This window comes from Uloborus diversus, chromosome 3, assembly GCF_026930045.1.
Source record: "Uloborus diversus isolate 005 chromosome 3, Udiv.v.3.1, whole genome shotgun sequence".
In the NCBI taxonomy this organism is placed as follows: domain Eukaryota; kingdom Metazoa; phylum Arthropoda; class Arachnida; order Araneae; family Uloboridae; genus Uloborus; species Uloborus diversus.
Window position 1 is genome coordinate 35,980,447 of NC_072733.1, and position 19,354 is coordinate 35,999,800.

Below are 19,354 nucleotides of genomic sequence, written 5' to 3' on the forward strand. Positions count from 1 at the left end.
TAATAAACATAATGAAAAGCAGTAAAACAATACAACATAACTGTTTCAAAAATTGTTCTTAAAATATACTCCAAAACTTCATCATGTTTTCTTCGTATTTGCCTTCTCTTGATCTTTCCTTACTCTTGACAGCTAGCGCCGAGTGGTGTCCAGAAACCAGCCAAGAGTTAACATACTTCTCTGGATCAAACAGTCTAAGAGGAGGTCCATTAATTTTCAAAAACATCAGGCCAGAAACCGTTCTTATGTTGAGTGAAGATCGCAGCGGTGTAATTATTAAGTTCATCTGAGAGAATCCTCTTTCACATTCACTTGATGAAATGGCAACCGAGTCAATTGATTGTTTTACAGGATTGAGGCTTTCTGGTAACTCTCTGGAGTAGATATATTCGCGTAAACCTGTAATTAACTGTCTTTCGTTAAGTTTGAACCTGGAAGCAAGTTTCCTCATTTCATTTTCCCCAAAAGTTATTGGGAGTTTCGTCGGCCAGGTTTTGGTATCCATAACTTCAAGAGTTGTAGCTAACTCAACATCTTTGTCATCAAGTAGTCTCGTTTCAATAGAAGTTTTAAGGGCCTCGTAAAATATTTTGGGGTTCAACGGCTGATTGTCTGATCTCCCTTCTTTTGTGTGGAGAGGAACTCCGAAAAAAGACAAGTTGTTTACTGCTTCTTGAGCCATTGTTGAGTAGGACCCTGGAACTGTTTTTCTTTCTTCAAATAAACCAACTGTGATTAGCAATTTTCTGTTCGCATAGTTCAAATCTGCATTACGATGTTGTAAAGCTTCACTTAGTTCTGAAAGTTCTTGCAAAGCATCTGCCATCAATCCCAGGTCTAGAATGAAATTAGTTTCTGTGATTTTGTTAAGAAAAAGTACTTTTATCTTTGCTGTCTCTAGATGGGTCATTTGAAGCTTCTTTAAAGTGTTCGACTAATGCTTCATATGACGTCCAAACAGCTGACACAGATCTAAAACTAGATGCCACCCAACGGGTGCTCAAGACTCTTCCAATTTTTAACATTTCTGTATCCAAAAGAGTTGCACAGCTTCGAAGTTCCCTGCTGTTCTTTGGTGAAGCATGATAGACAACATAGAGTTTGTCAATAAAAGATTTAAACCTATTAACTTCTGAAACAGATTTAATAACGTCTGACACTGACAGCTCAAGTCTATGGTTTGCACAGTGCCAAACAATAACAGAAGGAAATTTCTCACGAAATAATGTTGCAACGCCTTTGTGCTTACCGATCATAGTAGCAGCACCATCACAAGTTAAGCTTGTTAAATTATTACTTAAAAATACGTCAGATAGTCCATTAGACCGAAGACAGTTCATCAAAGAGTCAAAAACAGCTCTAGCAGTAACGCCATCTAGTTCTATTAGATCCAAAAAGACGTTAGTGGAGCCACTCATACCGGTTTTAGGCAAAGAACACCGAACGTATACTATTAAACTTGAGTTATTACTTAAGGACGTGGATTCATCAATTATCAAACCAAGTTTTGTATCATTCTTAATGATTTCATCTACAAAGGTTTTCTTCATTTCCTTACTGATATGCAAAGCAATTTTAGCACAGGCTTTGTCTGAGTGTAAAATGCGACCCATGTTAATCCCATTTAATTCTTGCAAATCAACTTCCGTTTCAAAATTGTTAAAAGACTGATTTTCTTTAACAACCTTGTACGCCGTTCGGAAAATTTTCCCCGTTATTTCTTTTTCATGAGAGTTCTGTCTCAAAATAGTTTTCTCCAGTTTTCCGTCTTTACTTTCGATTAGGATTTCAGCAGCTGCCTTATGACCAGCACTCTCTTTGTGGTCAAAAATCTTTTTCCTTAAAGACGTTTGCTTTTTCTGTTTAGTGTCACCATAACTGTCTATTTCAACATTTGCCCATTCTTTTGAAATTTTCATACCAGTTTTTTTCTTAACAGATAAGATCCCTACTTCTTTACAAGTACTGCATCCTAACTTTCCATTTTTAATTAACAACCAGTCATATTTTTCGCAAAAATCAGTTTTTTGAAAATTAGTCCAACAATCTGGCAAGGCATTGTCGTTACACTCAACCTTTTGTCCTTGTTCTTTAGAGTGATGTTCGTCAGAATCTGAACTGGTTACCTTTTCAGTGCTAGTTGACAGTTGTAAGGTCGTTGAAGATGGTTGCGTGAGGTTGTCTTCACAATCAATGGTTCGCTTAAGTCTCTTAGTATCACCCGAGGGTAAAAAAAATCGGTTAACTTTTTGTTCATCTTATTTCACAACAATCACACTCGCATACATTGATAAACTTCAACACAACTAACCTAAGTAACGTAACAGAGATAAATAAAAGACGACCGTGTGTGCAAGTGGGTAGCGCGTAGTAGAGTACAGTACAGGACAACACGGACTCCTGACTACGGGACTACGACTGAGCAACTGAGCATCTAGTGATGAACGAAATGGGGAATAGACGCCAGACGGACGAGTCTATCTCTAACCTGGAGGGGAGGAAGCTATACTGCACGTGCGCCGCGGCGGATGAGTCTACTCACTGACAAATAATTTTAACTGTTTTCAAATAATTTAGTTTTTTTACAGAGAGAGGTTCCGGAACGCCGTTCCGCCGCGTTCCGCCTGAAATCGAGCACTGTATATATATATATATATATATATATATATATATATATATATATATATATATATATATATATATATATATATATATATATATATATATATATATATATATATATATATATATATATATATATATATATATATATATATATACTAGCTGACCCAGCCACGCGTTGCTGTGGCAAAGAAGTTGGATTAAAATAAACTTTTACTCATTATTTTGATAGAATGAAAAAAATATTTTTAATAGAGCTTAAAATAGTATAGCCGACTTTAATACATATGAGATTGATAATGGGCGTGATTCAATGTAAAAACGATTCATAAATGTTCCTGGAAAATTATGGGCAGCTGATGTGGCAAATTTCTGCCAGTAACATGTCATGCCAAAACCCGGAAAGAGTTTTCCGATAAAAGTTAATAACCTTCCTGAAATTATCTCGGAAGCCTCTTGAAAAATTCGAAGATCTTCCCGTTTGAAAAAAAAAGCTTAGCACCTTTCTGATTTATTAAGGAACTTCTATAAGCAGTAATGCAAACATAGCCAAAGCTTAGCCAGAACTGCAAGCAAGTATCGAAAATTTTTACTCAATAACGTTTCGGATTTTTTTTTTTTTTTTTTTACAGTGCAGGCTGAAAAAAGTACTTATTGAATTCAGTAAGTACTAACCAAATTTTCTATGGAAAAAGCACTATACTTACGCTTAGTAAATTTTGTAAGTATGACTTCGGCCAAAAAAAAAAAAAAAAGCAAAAATAACTTGAAAGTGATAGTAAATATCGAAACTGATTGTAAAATAACCGAACGTAGAAACTAAGCGTAAACCACCATACACTTTTAGATTCTACACATTTTATTCACCTCAGCTTTCTCTATAGTTTGTAATCAATAACATCTTTACAAAATACACTAACTAAATTAAAAACATATAAAAATTAATTTTTTTCAATGAAGTAGATAACATTGACTTCGAATTATTGTTTCTATTATTTGAAAACTGAAAACTGTATAAGCACTAAGTTGTGCACAATGTTCTTGCTTAACCTGTCTTTTGCTAATACGAGAAGTATGATAACTTTCCACTTGTGAGTAGGCGATATATGGTTGCCCATGAGAGAAATATTTATGTTTCAAGTCCAAACCGAAAGAAGACATTGTTTTTTCTTGAGATCTATTTATGGTCTTTGCAAAAGCTAAACGAATCAAAAATTGAAGCCTTTCAAATGTGTTTGAAAATTATGACGCTATTAATGGATTACGTGGCAACACAAACATTTCTCCTTTAAACTTTCCCGTCAAAATTGTTGACTTTTGATGAAGAAACGTGTACCGTTGCGTAATTTAGGTGGGTTTAAATCGCGACAAAGAATAAATTGTTGAGCCAATTTTCAACCGGAAATCGTGTAGTTGCATTCCTGATGGTGTATCCAGGGAATTTAAATATTCAGTTGGAATGTTTACTGCTTTGTTTTCATCGACAACTGTATAGGCTTTTTCAGCATCAATGGGGAGCTTTTTTTTTCCAGCCGTCAGTAATGGCTAACTATTCGCAATAATTGTAGCTAAGACAGCGACATTGCTCTGTTGTTATACGTTGCAAATCAGTGTTAACTAAGTCGGTGGCCCAACTATCAAGAGACGGCTTATCATAATAAATAAGTCGCAAATTTGAAATTTAAACGCAAAAATCTTCAGTTAAAACTAAAGCTTCGTATTCATCTCTGGTGTAAAATCTGATTTGGACATTTGTGTGTTTGTTAAACTTCATGAAATACGTCTTCAAACGTGAAAGTTATATAGTTTATCCTTAAAAAATGATGATTGTGTTGGATAGTATGTCGTCAAAATTGTTTTAAACAGTTGACGAATACTGTTTCTCTTTATGTCAAACCTGCATTAGAAAGTGTCAACTCCCAATGACTTTGTGCGACCAATAAATACATTTGCGACATGCATCGGGATATGCATTTGACAGTCGACAATTGACGATCCACATATATTCCTATCTGTTCGGGAATGTTTACCGAAAGCAAAACTGCTACAATACCAGCGCGATTACAGAGGCAATTATGATTTTAAAAAAATTAAATTTATCTGGGAATAGACTCTCAATTAGTTCACTTTTCGTCTCAACGGCAGTGTAGAAATTGTCTGGCTATTTGTTGTACTGTATATTTTGATACAGTTCAATTTCACCGTTTCCAATACCCAGCAATTGCTTAGAAAATACTTATACGATTAAATTGTTTTGCGTTTATACTCGCATGTTCATGGCCAATCGCATTATCTCGACATGACGCTAAAAAAACGATTGTTTTAAATATGCGTTGATTTCATCGGAATAACTGGTAATGTCTGCCGGAAGTCCCCAGACAGTATTCAGACAATTTCTCCTAAAAATTTATCGTTGCCGTTCAAATCTTGCACAATCCTATGATGTGCTTCGAATGAATGCTTTTACTCATGAGCCATAGTACACTTATCCCAAATTATTATTTCACTCTCTTGCAACACTACAGCCATTCCACGTTTTTTTTTTCTTTAATGTTACACATTGCGTTTTGTTTGTTATGCATACCTAATAGGCAACTTTAAAGCTGAATGTGCTGTTCGTCTACCATCTAAATAAGTAGCAGCAATGCCTGACGATGCAATTGTCACTGCAATTTTCTGTTGCGAACGTATCTTTGCAAGAATTAATGATATTAAAAATCTCTTGGGGAACAAAATAAAGAAAATAATTGTTTTCCGCTTAAATTCATTAACCTTCCTGAAATTAACCTGGAATATTTTTGAATAATTCAGTAATCTTCTTGGTTAAAGGCAGTTATGATTCTCGCACCTTCAGAGAAGCCTAACGCAGGTTTTGTATAATAGCCTGGAACTTTCCTGCTTTTCTAAGAAAGCTCTCAAAGCATTAATGCACGCATTGCCAACGCGAAGATAATCTCATGCAAGCAGCTCGAATGTAACTCCTCTGCAACTCTTGCAAAGCTTCGTGATCTAGATATCTCTCCGCACTCATTGGGTGTTGAGTCAATCTGGACGAACCGTAATCGCTCTGAAACCGATACACCTATTAAATACGTTTAGTTAATCTTGATACTGGTGGAGAAAAATATTTTTCACAACGGTGTGAAATTTGCAATTTGTAGCAATTCAAGGAAACGTTTTGAAAAATATAGTTGATTTTCTCAGGAAGTGAATAATAACCTGTAATATCCCGAAACGTTATATGGAAATTCTATGCAACATTTCTGAGTTTTTTTATCATGGTGTTTTTAGCAGTAAGTCATACGATGTTAGAGTTATATCGATTAATTAACTTACACCGCCATCTATTAAGAATTTTTAGAACTAAACAATTAGTTCACACTATTATTGCATAATTAATATGAAATTTGCAATAAAAAATTATAAAAACTATCCTATCTTTTAAGTTGGACCAAATGACACATAGATATGAAGTTTGAGAAAAATCGGTTGAGTAGTTTCGGAGTTTACCCCGAACAAACATCGTGACACGAGATTTATATATATATATATATATATATATATATATATATATATATATGACCACGCATAACTGTTTACAGAATAGTCCGATTTTGATAATTATTTTTTATTAAAAAGGGTATACCCCGAAATTGGTCCCTTTTAAATTTGAAAAACAAATTCTTACCCTAGGGATGGAGAAAAAGCAGTAATGTATTGTTCGCTTAGAGATTTTTACTGTTTTTCGGTATTACCACGCATAACTTTTTACATAATAATACGATTTTGATAATTCTTTTTTTAATTGACAGGGGACCTTAAAGTTGGTCTCATACAAATTTGGAAAAAAATTCCTCCTCTAAGGGTGGGAAAAAGGGGGTAACTTCACTCACAGTTTTTTTGATACTAAGTCGGGTATTACAAAAAAAAAAAAAAATCTCACGATGCTTCACCCAGCTTCAGACCTGTTTGTCTCTCGTGTGTACTGCCATGGGCAGGTAAACGGCAGTATCCGCAGAAATGAGTTTTCGAGATACTTGAAGAAATGTATGATGGATTCAATACTAACAATAGAAAAATGTTGGAAATAAACGTTTTTTTTTCAGCGGAAACCAAATAAGCAAGCTGGTACAATAAAGCTAACGTACAATAGATGACAAAATGCAAAAAAAAAAAAAAAAAAAAAAAAAAATAATAATAAAAAGAGAAAATAAAAATAAAAATTGCAGATACTGCCCTATACTTGCCCACGGCAGTGTAGACCTCTCAATCTCTGGTATTTGTGATAAGAATTAGTTTATAGTGCCAGTCGTTAAAATTTTTTTTTATATTCAGGATTTGTATGAAAAATAGAGTGAAGTTTAGTGATGGTGACATACTATTGCTGAACTAAATTTACACTAAAAAGAATGAAAAAACATTTTAAATAAAAAAAAAAAAACTTTTTAACAAAAAAATTGAACCGCCGAAAAAACTGAAATGCAAAAAATAATAAACCATTTTAATTAAACCTTAATAACTAAGTTCTTAAACTGATGTAAGTATACCTAAGTATTTATTTTTGTAATAATTTAGAGTTTTTAATTAACCTTAATAACTCAGTTCTTAAATTAATGTAAGTATACCTAAGTAGTTTTGAGTCGGTGCCAAACAAGCAAATTAATTATTTTTGTAAAGCGTGAGGCGCAGCGGTGGCGTATGGCGACACGCCCCTTCGCCGGAAAATGCCGAGCGTTCACGAAGTTAAACCCGAACGTCTTCGAGTGGTCTCGAAGAAGCACGTGTCGAGTATTTGGCTGCTACTGAGCTTTTGCCTCATATACAACAGTCAAAATGTTTACATAATTGTTCATCATACTGAAGAAGGATTTCTCATCTTGTTAAAAGCTCAAATAAATGGTTTTGTGGGTCATAGTATTATTCAGCGTAAGTATGGCATAACAACTGTAGCCGTTAATTGCATACATGATCCTGAAGATTTTTCTCACTGGTTGTTTGCCTCTCTCGTGCGAGGTCCCAAAGGTTTCAAAGCTCCAACGAGATGTACTTTTTGTTGTATACGATCTACTAGTATTCATGATTTAATGATGGCGTGTGGAGGGAGCATTTTTTGAAACATTTATGTTTATCGCCGGACATTTCACATTACATTGCTAATTTTATTTGGTTATTTCTTTAAATTTAAGTAATTTAGGGATCTTTGTTTATTTATTGTTTGGCACCGACTCAAAACTACTTAGGTATACTTACATTAATTTAAGAACTGAGTTATTAAGATTAATTAAAAACTCTAAATTATTACAAAAATATATACTTAGGTATACTTACATCAGTTTAAGAACTTAGTTATTAAGGTTTAATTAAAATGGTTTATTATTTTTTGCTTTTCAGTTTTTTCGGCGGTTTAATTTTTTTGTTAAAAAGTTTTTATTTTATAATTTTTTGTGGCTATAAGCTACTAATGTGGCTATAATCTGTATGCTTATATTTTTGATTACTTTTAAAATATCTACCTACCTTACTTTAGCTATTAACATATATATATATATATATATATATATATATATATATATATATATATATATATATATATATATATATATATATATATATATATATATAAAATCGTATTTTAACAATTATCTGTTGTGTTACATAAATAATTTTAAAAAAGCAGGCTTTATATACTAACATAGGTAGGCCTGCAAAAAATGCTGCTCGGATGAGGAAAAGATGTTTAGAAGAATCTATTAATGAGAAAGAAAAAAGGTTGGAAGCAAACAGAACGAGAATTACATTAACACATTCACAGGAGAGTTTAGGTCAGCGCGAGGTAAGACTGTCTAGAATGAGAAGCTACAATAACGATAGGTTATTGCAAGAAAGTGATAAGCAGCGCGCTCGTCGTTTAGATATGATAAGAGAGCGACTTTCAAATGAGAGTGAAGAGCAACGCGCTCATCGTTTAGATCTGATAAGAGAGCAACTTTCAAATGAGAGTGAAGAGCAACGCGCTCATCGTTTAGATCTGATAAGAGAGCGAGTTTCAAATGAAATTGAGGACGAACGTATGCTGCGTTTGGATGCTGCTCGTAACCGTTCAGCAATGGTGGTACTTCACGAATCTTCCGAGGAGAGAACTAATCGTCTGAGCGCCATGCGACAAGCAACTCGCGATCGAAGAAACCAGTGTAACGCAGAAAACTTTAAGAAATCAATTAATGTTTATGCTGACTTTTCGTGTTCAATATGCAAAAAAAATTTGTATCCTCAGCAACGTAGTAAATTGCAAACTAAAAATTTAGGCTCTATTTTGCCTAACGAACTGGTAGCTTTAGGTAATATAATTACTTGTTCACGATGCTCAAACAATATTAAAAAACATAAAACTCCACCCCAGGCCTATTGGAACAAAATGTCGGTAGCTGCAATACCTACAGAAATTGATGAGTTATCGGAAATTGAGAAACGTTTTATTTGCAGAGTAGTGCCATTTCTTAAAATAATAAAAGTTCAAAATCGCTTGAGCCAAGACTGGTGCAAAGGGCAGGCAATCCTTTTTGCTCAGGATGTGGTCGAGCTGGCGGAACAACTTCCGCTTGAACCTAATCAAACTGGATTAGTGCTCGTAGTAGAAAGTCGTGAAAATTTAAAATATTCTAGGGAGTTTCAAATTGATATAGGTAAACTTCAAGTGGCATTGCAGTGGCTCCTAAAGAATAATGCACTGTATAAAGGTGTTCGTGTGCATTTTCCTACTGTGATCGATATTTCTACGATAACACAAATTGCTGACGAATTTGCATTTTGTCATCTATTGTACGTTAGCTTTGTTGTACAAACTAACTTATTTGGTTTCCGCTGAAAAAAATATATAACTCCAACATTTTCTTATTGTTAGTACTACTGAATCCAACACACATTTCTTCAAATATCTCGAAAAGTCATTTCTGCAGATACTGCCGCTTACCTGCCCACGGCAGTACACACGAGAGACATACAGATCTGAAGCTCATTCATTGTGAGCTTTTTTTTTTTTTGTAATACCCAACTCAGAATCAAAAAATCTTGGAGTAAACAACTAATCACCCCCTCTCCCCCCCCTTAGGGTAGGAATTTTTCCCTCAAGTTTATAGGGGAATTACTTCAGGCTATACCCTTTCTAATAAAAAAAAGAATATTCAAAATTGGACTATTCTGTAAAAAGTTATGTGTGGTCATACATTAAAAAAAATATATATATATATATATATATATATATATATATATATATATATATATACGTGTCGACTTGAGAACCTCCTCCGTTTTTTCGTCGGTTAAAAATAGTATGTCACCATCACTAAACTTCGCTCTATTTTTTCATACAAATCCTGAATATAAAAAATGTTTGACGACTGGCACTGAAAACTAACCCTAATCACAAGTACCAGAGATTGAGAGGTCTACACTGCCGTGTGCAGGTAAAGGGCTATAACTGCATCTTTTTTTTTTTTTTTTTTTTGCATTTTGTCATCATTGTTTGTACGTTAGCTTTGTTGTACAAATTAACTTATTTGGTTTCCGCTAAAAAAAAAATATAATTCCAACATTTCCCAGTTGATAGTTGAATCCAGCGCACAATTCTTCAAATATCTCGAAAACTCATTTCTGCAGATACTGTCGTTTACCTGCTCAAGAGAGTACACACGAGAGACATACAAGTCTGCATCTCATTCATCGTGAGGTGTTTTTTTTTTTGTTATACCCAATTCAGCATCAAAAAATCTTAGAGTGAACTACTAATCGCCCCCCTTTCCCCACCCTTAGGGAAGGATTTTTTCCCTCAAATTTATATAGGAACAACTTCAGGCTATACCCTTTCCAATAAAAAAAAGAATATTCTAAATCGGACTATTCTGTAAAAAGTTATGTGTGGTCATATACAAAAAAATCTGTGAGTGAACAACAAATCTCTCCCTTTTCCCACCCTTAGGTAGGAATTTTTTCTCCAAATTAATATGAGACCAACTTCAGGGTATAACCTTTCCAATAAAAAAAGAATTACCAAAATCGGACTATTTTGTAAAAAGTTATGTGTGGTCATACATTAAAAATCTGTGAGTGAACAACAAATCAACCCCCTTTTCCCACCCTTAGGTAGGAATTTTTTTTCAAAATTTTTATGGGACCACCTTCGGGGTATACCCTTTCCAATAAAAAAAGAATTATCAAAATCAGACTGTTCTGTAAAAAGTTATGCGTGGTCATACATTAAAAAAAAAAATATACGTGTCGATTTGAGAACCTCCTCCGTTTTTTCGTCGGTTAAAAATAGAACCCACTTCAAACACTGCAGCTAGAATTTTTTCCAAAAAGTAAAAATAATTTCATTCTTTGAACAGCATCTATACTACCTTTTAAACATAATTTTTGAAGTCGGCCTAAAAGCAGTAGATAAAATCATACTTAAACTTAATTTAATTTAAAATGTAAATCTTAACGGACCCAGGTTCTTCAATAGAATTCACATACAACATTTTTAACAACATATTTTTGTATCGATGTAAATGTTTGTTCGAATTTTTACTGGTTTTCATTAAAAATGGTTGCACATCATTTTTTCCATCAGTTTTGCGCCGACATCAAAAATTATGCATAAAAAGTAGTGTAGCCGCTGTTCAACTAATGAAATTATTTTTACTTTTTGGAACAATTTCCAGCTGACGTTTTTGAAGTCGGTTCTATTTTTTTATTTAAAATTTTTACTGCATTGTATGTATAGCAATCATGTTTAAAACGTTCAATGTTTCCAAGCAATCTATTTCTGCACCAGTTAATGAAAAACTAACCAGAGCAAGTTCCTTTCGAAGTCCGTCAGTACACATTTTTTATTTTTATTTTATGTTTTTGCATCAATCTTTTAGGCACTGCAGTGTTGCTTCAAAGGAACGAAGTTAGATTGTGCCGCCATTTTAAACTTTTGATTTTTTTTCGTAAAAAACTGACTTATAAAAAAGATCGGTGCTCAGTGTTGTACTCCGCATTTCAACTTTTTCATTCCATTCCGCATTTTGGCATTTTTAGGGGGGGGGGGGGAATTAACAACAAAGCATTACCTAACAAGTTCATTCATCCATCTGTTTTCCCATGACAGTCTGTCGAAGTTGAGATTATGTTACTGAGGAAAGTGTACGGAATATTTAATCAATATCCATTCATGTCTCCAACTCCTAAGGTATCACATTTGATTGGGAAGATATTTTTTTTTTCGGTTTTCACATTATTATTATTATTATTTTAATTTTTGCGTTGGCTAATGAATTTCTTATCATTTCAGCAGAAACCCATCCCAAGAAGGTGCTTGCCACATCAAAAACTTTAGTTTTCTTTGGCAGCTGGCACTAAGATTTTGTCTATGTCTTCTATTGCTTGCAGCATTCATGACCTTATTTCGTAAGGATAATACGTTTTTAAATCAAAAATTATTCTTTTATCGCAATGTTGTTTTATCTTCGCTTGTAGTCTCACGTGTTAAATGTCTTAAATATTGAATGTCTGTCAAATGATCTCAAATGTCTTTAAAAGGAACCATTGAAAGCACAGATACGCAAGTGTGCGTACCTCTGCAAATTTTCGGAACGTGTTATTCAATAAATATCACCAATTTCAGCATTGCTAAATTCCTTAAAGTTCCCTGAAATTCAAATAGCGAAGCTTCAAATCTTCGCTTCGAACAGCGCAGGCACAGGGAAAGACTGAAACCGATTCCTTCTAAAACTCGTACGGAATATGTCTTCTTCAGTTATGAAAGAGTCCTTAAAATTAATACTTTTGAAAAAATTTTGAATTTCTTATGGGGCACCCCTTTAATTGCTTCCTTTTGATGAAAAAACACCCACTTAAAAGTTTCATAGAATTTGAACAAAATTTAGAGGTTGCTACAAGCCATTAAAATTACCTTCATTGTGAAAAAATAGAGTAAAAATATATTCCCAATTTTCTATTACAGTATTTGACATCAACATGAAATTGGGTTGGTTAAGGTAGAAACATAACTCAAATGCCTATTTCCTATACATACAAAAAATAATAAGCATTTCATGGTTGCTATGCTGTGTAATGTCAAACAAAAGCCATGCCAAAGTTCCACTACACCTTTCATATCATTGGTTTACAATTTCAGTCTTTTACACCCACCAATATTGTAATTTTTTCCCCTTTGTTTCTAGTATACAAGCCTTTTTCTGATTGCTACTCATCATCCAAACTATTTGATGATATCTCTTCAAAAAACTTGATGAAAAACCTTTATGGTGAAAAATTTGAATTTCAGTAATGAAATCCTCCATTTCTTTTCCTTTGGTTTTAGTTCTGCAACATCTGCTGTTCAGTGTTTCATTGGAGAAGTTGTTTTTTTTAGGTTTTTTTAAGAAAGAGACCAATTTGGAAATTGTCTCTTCAGAAATGACATGTAGATGTCAAATAAAATTATTTGAAGCAACAATTCCTTCTTGTAAGTGAAAATGCTTCTCAACAACAAAAGACCAAATCTAGATAAACTTTATCGCAAATTCTTGTTTTTCAGAATCAGTCATAGTGTATTCAGTTACAACAGAGGCTTAAAAAAAATACTTTCACTACAGTTGATTCAGATTCTTTATGATTTTCTTTCTCTCAAAATTTCTTCTTTTCACGCAAGTTCTGTTGCTTTTTTAAATAGAGATTTATTTGTTACCAATTTTGCCTTGTCCTCCTAGTTTTCTTTCATTTAGAAATAATATCTCGCCTGGAAGTGAAATCTTACGTGAAGTATCATCAACAAGAGCAAGGTCAAGCAAATAATCTAATGATGGATTTCAATAATTTTGTTTTTGATTATTGAAATAGAACTCTTTTAATTTTCTTTTTGAGTTCTTAACTGACAACTTGTGTTTCTTTGAGTTGTTAACCAACAGTTAGTTAAGAGGTTGAGAGTTGATTGTAGCTACAGTTAATTAACATGATTTAATAAAATATGAAATAATTTCAAAGTCAGTAACAATCTAATTTATTAATAATTAAAATTAATAACAAAAAGATAACATAAATAAATATTTTAATAACCGATGCAAAAAAAAAAAAAAAATTCAAATTTTGCAGCAATGGTAGCAACCTCTAAATTTTATTCAATTTTTGTTTTTAAGATATGTGAATTTTTTTTTCATCCAATGGAACAAAATGGGAGGGTGCCTCATGAAAAAATAACATCTTCAAAAATAAGATGCACCCTAATATATATATATATATATATATATATATATATATATATATATATATATATATATATATATATATATATATATATATACTATATATATATATATATATATATATATATATATATATATATATATATATATATATATGTATATATATATATATATATATATATATATATATATATATATATATATATATGTATATATATATATATATATATATATATATATATATATATATATATATATATATATATATATATATATATATATATATATATATATATATATATATGTATATATATATATATATATATATGTATATATTTGCAAAACAAAATATGTCATAAAATATGTCATTATTAGAAATCCCATAGAAAGCTCAAAAGCCGTTAATCCCAGTTTGTTGCAAGTCTTTTTTTGCCCAATCGCACCAGACTATGATAACGATGCAAGATAATGAAGTTCAAATTTTCCATCAGAAGGTGTCATAATAGCAAAAAGATGACAAATGAGTCGCGGTTAAATATTTTAGGAAACAAAAGTCGGCAGGCGTTATCTTTTCTAAATCAGTTTCATCCCCCTCCCTCTCATAATGACGCTGTTCAGACGGGAAATTTCGCTAAAGTCATAAGAACCGTCAAAACAATGACGAGCCAAAACTAGGAAAGTTAATTAGTTTAGAAGTATACAATTTTTCGAGGTGTTAAAATGCGCGCATTTTTTCAACACGCTGTCTTGTTCGTGGAGAAAATTTGATAACTTAAACGCAGTGTTTTTAGGTTAATAGAAACTTTGAAAATTACATTCACTGCCTCGTTCAGTGGATTGTGTTAATAAGGTATCGATCTGGAGGCATTTCATTCTGTTTAAATGTCATGACAGTTTATCTAGATGTATTTATTTTAAAATTAATAGGTTTTTAAATCGTTTTATGTTCAAATTCTAAAATGTTAAATAACGTTTATAGCTTCTCCTATAATTATGGTTTGAATAATATTATGACAGACGTATTTGTGAGAAGAAATACTTTTCGAAGTATCTGCATGAGGCATAAGGGAAAGGACATTAAAAATGTAAGCTTTAGAGAGACAGCTTGTTATGATGTATTGAAGAAAAGTATAATGGAATATTTTCTTAACTTAAAATGTATATTATATCTCGCAACGAATTAAACATTCGGTTGCAAATTATACTGTTAAAATATCTTTATATGTAGAGTGTTTAATTTTTAAATATCCATCTGTAAAAGACTATCAAGCTATTTCAGACTTTGTTAGAAAGGGCTAATGTATATTGCTGGATCTCCAGTAAGTGTGCGCACACCCAAATGATCAATGTAGTAAATAAAGAACTTTGGCACAAAACGCTTTGGATCAAAAACATCGTACTTGAAAACTACTTGTTGTTTTCGTATTTGGTTTTGCAAAGCAGGACCTATTTGATTTTTAATAGGCTGTGAAAATTGTATTGCGTTTCAATAAATTGTTTCCATTATAACCATACATCCCTTTGTTGCTTACTTTTAAGCTCAAATTCCAAGCTTTAAGGCGACAATTATCATGTTGACAGTATGTGCATAAAACGTCTTTGCACACTGAGGTGCAAATACGTCTAATACATAACAACGGTATGGTACATCTGTATTGCGTCTTTGTTAAGTATGTTCATCCTATCAGAATACTTTATTACATACGCATATTTGATGTAACAAAATATATAATTAGAAAATAGTATACTAAATGGGTGAAAAGAGCTAGTTTCCTAAAAAAGGGACACCGAGAAGCCAAAAAAAAAAAAAAAAAAGAAAAAGTTCTTGTGAAGATTAGAGAAACTATTTTTGAGCTACAGTAGACCCTTAACTTAGTGCATAAGAATATTGTTTGGTAAAAAAATAAAGGAAGAGTGTTTTTAACTTAGCTAAATTTCAGCATTCTCAGAAAAGGTTTGTGCGCTACTTTTCACAAACCTTTTTACTGCGCAGTTCTTTATAGATTATAACTTTGCCGTCGGACAGAAGTTAAATCATAAATTAACCTTTTTTTGTAATTATTTATTGAGACTCATTATTTTAAACATGTGATGAAAAATCTGTCGAAAAGCAGTTAAAAAATGTCTTACTGCTCAACGCTGCATTTACCCTCTTAAAGCTGAAAAATCCCCTTATAGGGGGATGATTAATTATTTCGTACCTGCGCACCTATTTTCTGCTGTATGGAAACCAGAATTTTGCTGGTTATACCTAAACAATGTTTTCTCTGCTCTCATCGTTAGCATTCTGTAGAGAGTTGTCGTGCATTTGATTCGTAGTTCATCACTCTTGAAGTGGTAAGGTTCTACTATCATCCGCAGTCCCAGGCTGGATATCTCTGTCCCATCTGAGTATCGTATTGTTGGGTATTTAATTAGATATCCTGACTTTGCCTGAAACGAAATACACAAAGTATATTAGGCACAGTTTTAAGTTGACACACAAAAATAAGGTAATGAGGGCTAAAGTAATTATAAGGTGAAACCAGGAGAGCTTGCACACAATTGAATAGAATAGTAAAAAACTCTATAATTATTATTGTTTTGCCAAAGTATTCATAAATAATTGTAATATCATTTCTTGGTTATGCATTTTTATTTTGCTGTTTCACTTTATTGCTTGGTTTTCATACAACTGTTGCATGAAAACCAAGAGATCGTTTTTGCGCTTTCTGCCCTTATATTATTGGAAAAATTACTCTTAATAGCTAGTAAACAATTACAGTGTTGAAATGTATAGTTACATTTCAAATGATATTTTTGTAAGGTTTTGCATACAACTATTGTCATAGTTTGAGTAAAAAGTTTAACAGAGTCATTAATGTATAAGAAAATGCACATTTTTTAAAAGCACGCAGAAATTGTAATTCACGAAAAAAAAAATAAGGAAACAAAACAAGAAACGTCAAAACATTTATAAAATTACATCAAGTTACTTTTCAGCTCGTTTAATTTAAAATTCGTTCATTTTCGTTCTAAATTATTCGCCTTCAGCCGCATAATATCTCCTACCATGGGAGCAAATGAGGACACTGGGCGGTCTCGCGTAAGTAGCTGATACGCAAATACTTGTAGTTCGGTAGGAGATTTCACGTTGTCTTTTATTTAAACAAGGCCACTGTTAGAAAGAACTACTGGTGCTAGAGAAATTGCTTCATGAGAAAACTATTAAATCAAAATTATTTAACATTAGTGTCATTTTGTGAAATTTATAGAAAAATTATTGAAAAATCACGCATTCAGCTTAGTGAAACAATGCAAAGTAGCGATATTTTATCGCAAACGCTCTGAACAATCAGCATAAACTATCATCTGCACAATCGAATACTGCTGTTTTATAACTAGTTGAAGTTTCTGACTCCCCGAATCCGATTCTGCGCGATCTCCCCTCACGCGTAATCCGTACTTGCTTTCCCCTTATTGAAAAATAAAAATTATTTATTTTTTATTTCTGAAGTTTTGTTCGAAAATATACTGTTAAAAAGATTTACCTTTTTTATCTTACCAACCCTGCTCCCTTTTCCGTCACACAGAACTAAACTATGCTGAACTAAACATGCGTAGTGATATATGGGTAAATATCAGCATGTTTTCTATTTTTATAAATTTACTATGATCAAAATTATTTTGTGTGATGATTATTTAATGGCTATTAACGGCTATAATTTCTGAAAATTCTACTTAAAGGAAGAAAAATAAGTTTAGTTTTTATGTAGTTAGTTTTAGATAATATCTTTGCAGCCCTGAAACGCGTCCATATTATTTTAATTTCCTACTTTTTTCCAACAAAACGCTTTCTTTATTAACCTTTTTTTTTTTCGTTTATCTTATCTAACATTATTTTTGCATTTTTTGCGTTGCTCAAACTGTTATTTACGTTATTTTGTAATCATTTATAGCATTTTTTTTAAACCTCTGAACACTTAAATAGTTTAAGTAACTGTTAGGATTCAATCCTTATTTCTATTCTAAATGCATGTCAATATTGCGTCATATCTCCTCCCAGAAACCTTTGCGCTTCATCAAGCGCGGAGATGTCTCTTCTTGTATATATAGTGATGGCTGTAGTATGTAGATCAGAGTAGTCTGTAGTTTTCATCTATGTGTAATTGTGATGTGTAACTATCAATAAATGTTTGTGCTTAGCAAACTGTGTTTAATCCTGCCCACAGTAACGCTTTAAAGAAAAATATTCAGAGCGTGTAGAGTACGCGAGTTTATCAAGCATTAGAAAAGATTTCTTGTATTTGATGGTGAAATGTGAAATAAAAGTCATCTTTTAGATTTGTAAGCTTTTAATATTTTTCTAGCAGCAATTTTTTCTACTATAATATTTTTATTGGAAATAAGTCTACATTATGAACTTCTGCAATATTCTTAATTAATAGATTTCTTCCAAGTTTATTGCTTCATTTAAGTTAGAATATTTTATTTAGTATTAGCAGAAAATGTCCGAAAATGGGCTACCTCTTTTTTTAGCACTGATTTCGAATGACTTGATCATTCAAAATGGAAATGTTTACGTCACTTTATTTCAAAGCTGTCTTGAATGTGATACGAGGGTTTAAAACTCAGAGAAGTAACTTTAGTGAAATTTTACTTATTGTCACTAGTAATTATTTGTTTTTTATTACAAAGGTCTGAATGGCCTTCTTGAAAAGTTCGACTTTTCTCGCTGAGCTTTCGTCCTTGATTTTTCTGTCATCCTGATGCTATGAAATTATTTTTAGATCGGGTCCTCGATACCAAGTCACAATATTTTCTTCTGATTTTTATTCAAGTCTGTAACATCAAGGTCGGATGATCCATTGTTTTCAGTTACTTGTAGAGACATAAGGTAGGATGCAAGCATTGGACCTTTTGAGACAATGATAGCTCTTTTTAGTTGCAGCTATGGGGAGTATAGCTTTACTTTATGATCTACACATTGAAGTTCACATAATCGGCCATTGATTGGAGATACTCAGATCATAATATTTTTAGGTTGGGTAACTTGCCTCGGTCACATTTGAATCGGATAACTTGTTTCTAGAATATCTTTGAAGTCAAATTTTTTGGTTGACCTGTATTTCAAGCTAACGGCATGGACAGTTATGTTGAAAAAAAAAGACAAAGAAACATATCGAGAAATGTAATGTGCTTTGCATGGAGCTTCAGTTTTACACATTGACTTAAGGAGGAAATGAACTTACTTTACGTTTCTTTTAGAATAGATTGGCTTTTACCTAATTGGGCACATACCTCCTTCTCCCCTTCTATCTAGTAGACATTTTCTAGATCCAAATCCAGTTTTTGGGGACCAGTTCATCTACTAACTAACAATTTTAATTTGTTTTTACAAACTAAAAGGGATTATAGTATCAATTAAAGGATCCATAATTGCACAGATACATCCAGCACCAGTCGTTCCTTTGCTGGTATCACCTATGCAACGACACATATGGTCGGCATTTGAGCACTTT

The 19,354-nt window shown here is 32.5% G+C and overlaps 1 protein-coding gene across 1 annotated transcript in view; it reads right to left on the reverse strand.

Moving 5' to 3' along the window:
- Nucleotides 1-19,354, reverse strand: part of LOC129218166 (uncharacterized) — a 454,520-nt gene that overhangs the window by 40,498 nt on the left and 394,668 nt on the right. Inside the window, exon 8 of the mRNA XM_054852380.1 lies at nucleotides 16,105-16,286. Within this exon, the coding sequence (XP_054708355.1) occupies nucleotides 16,105-16,286 (182 nt within the window). The remainder of the gene's footprint in view (nucleotides 1-16,104; nucleotides 16,287-19,354) is intronic.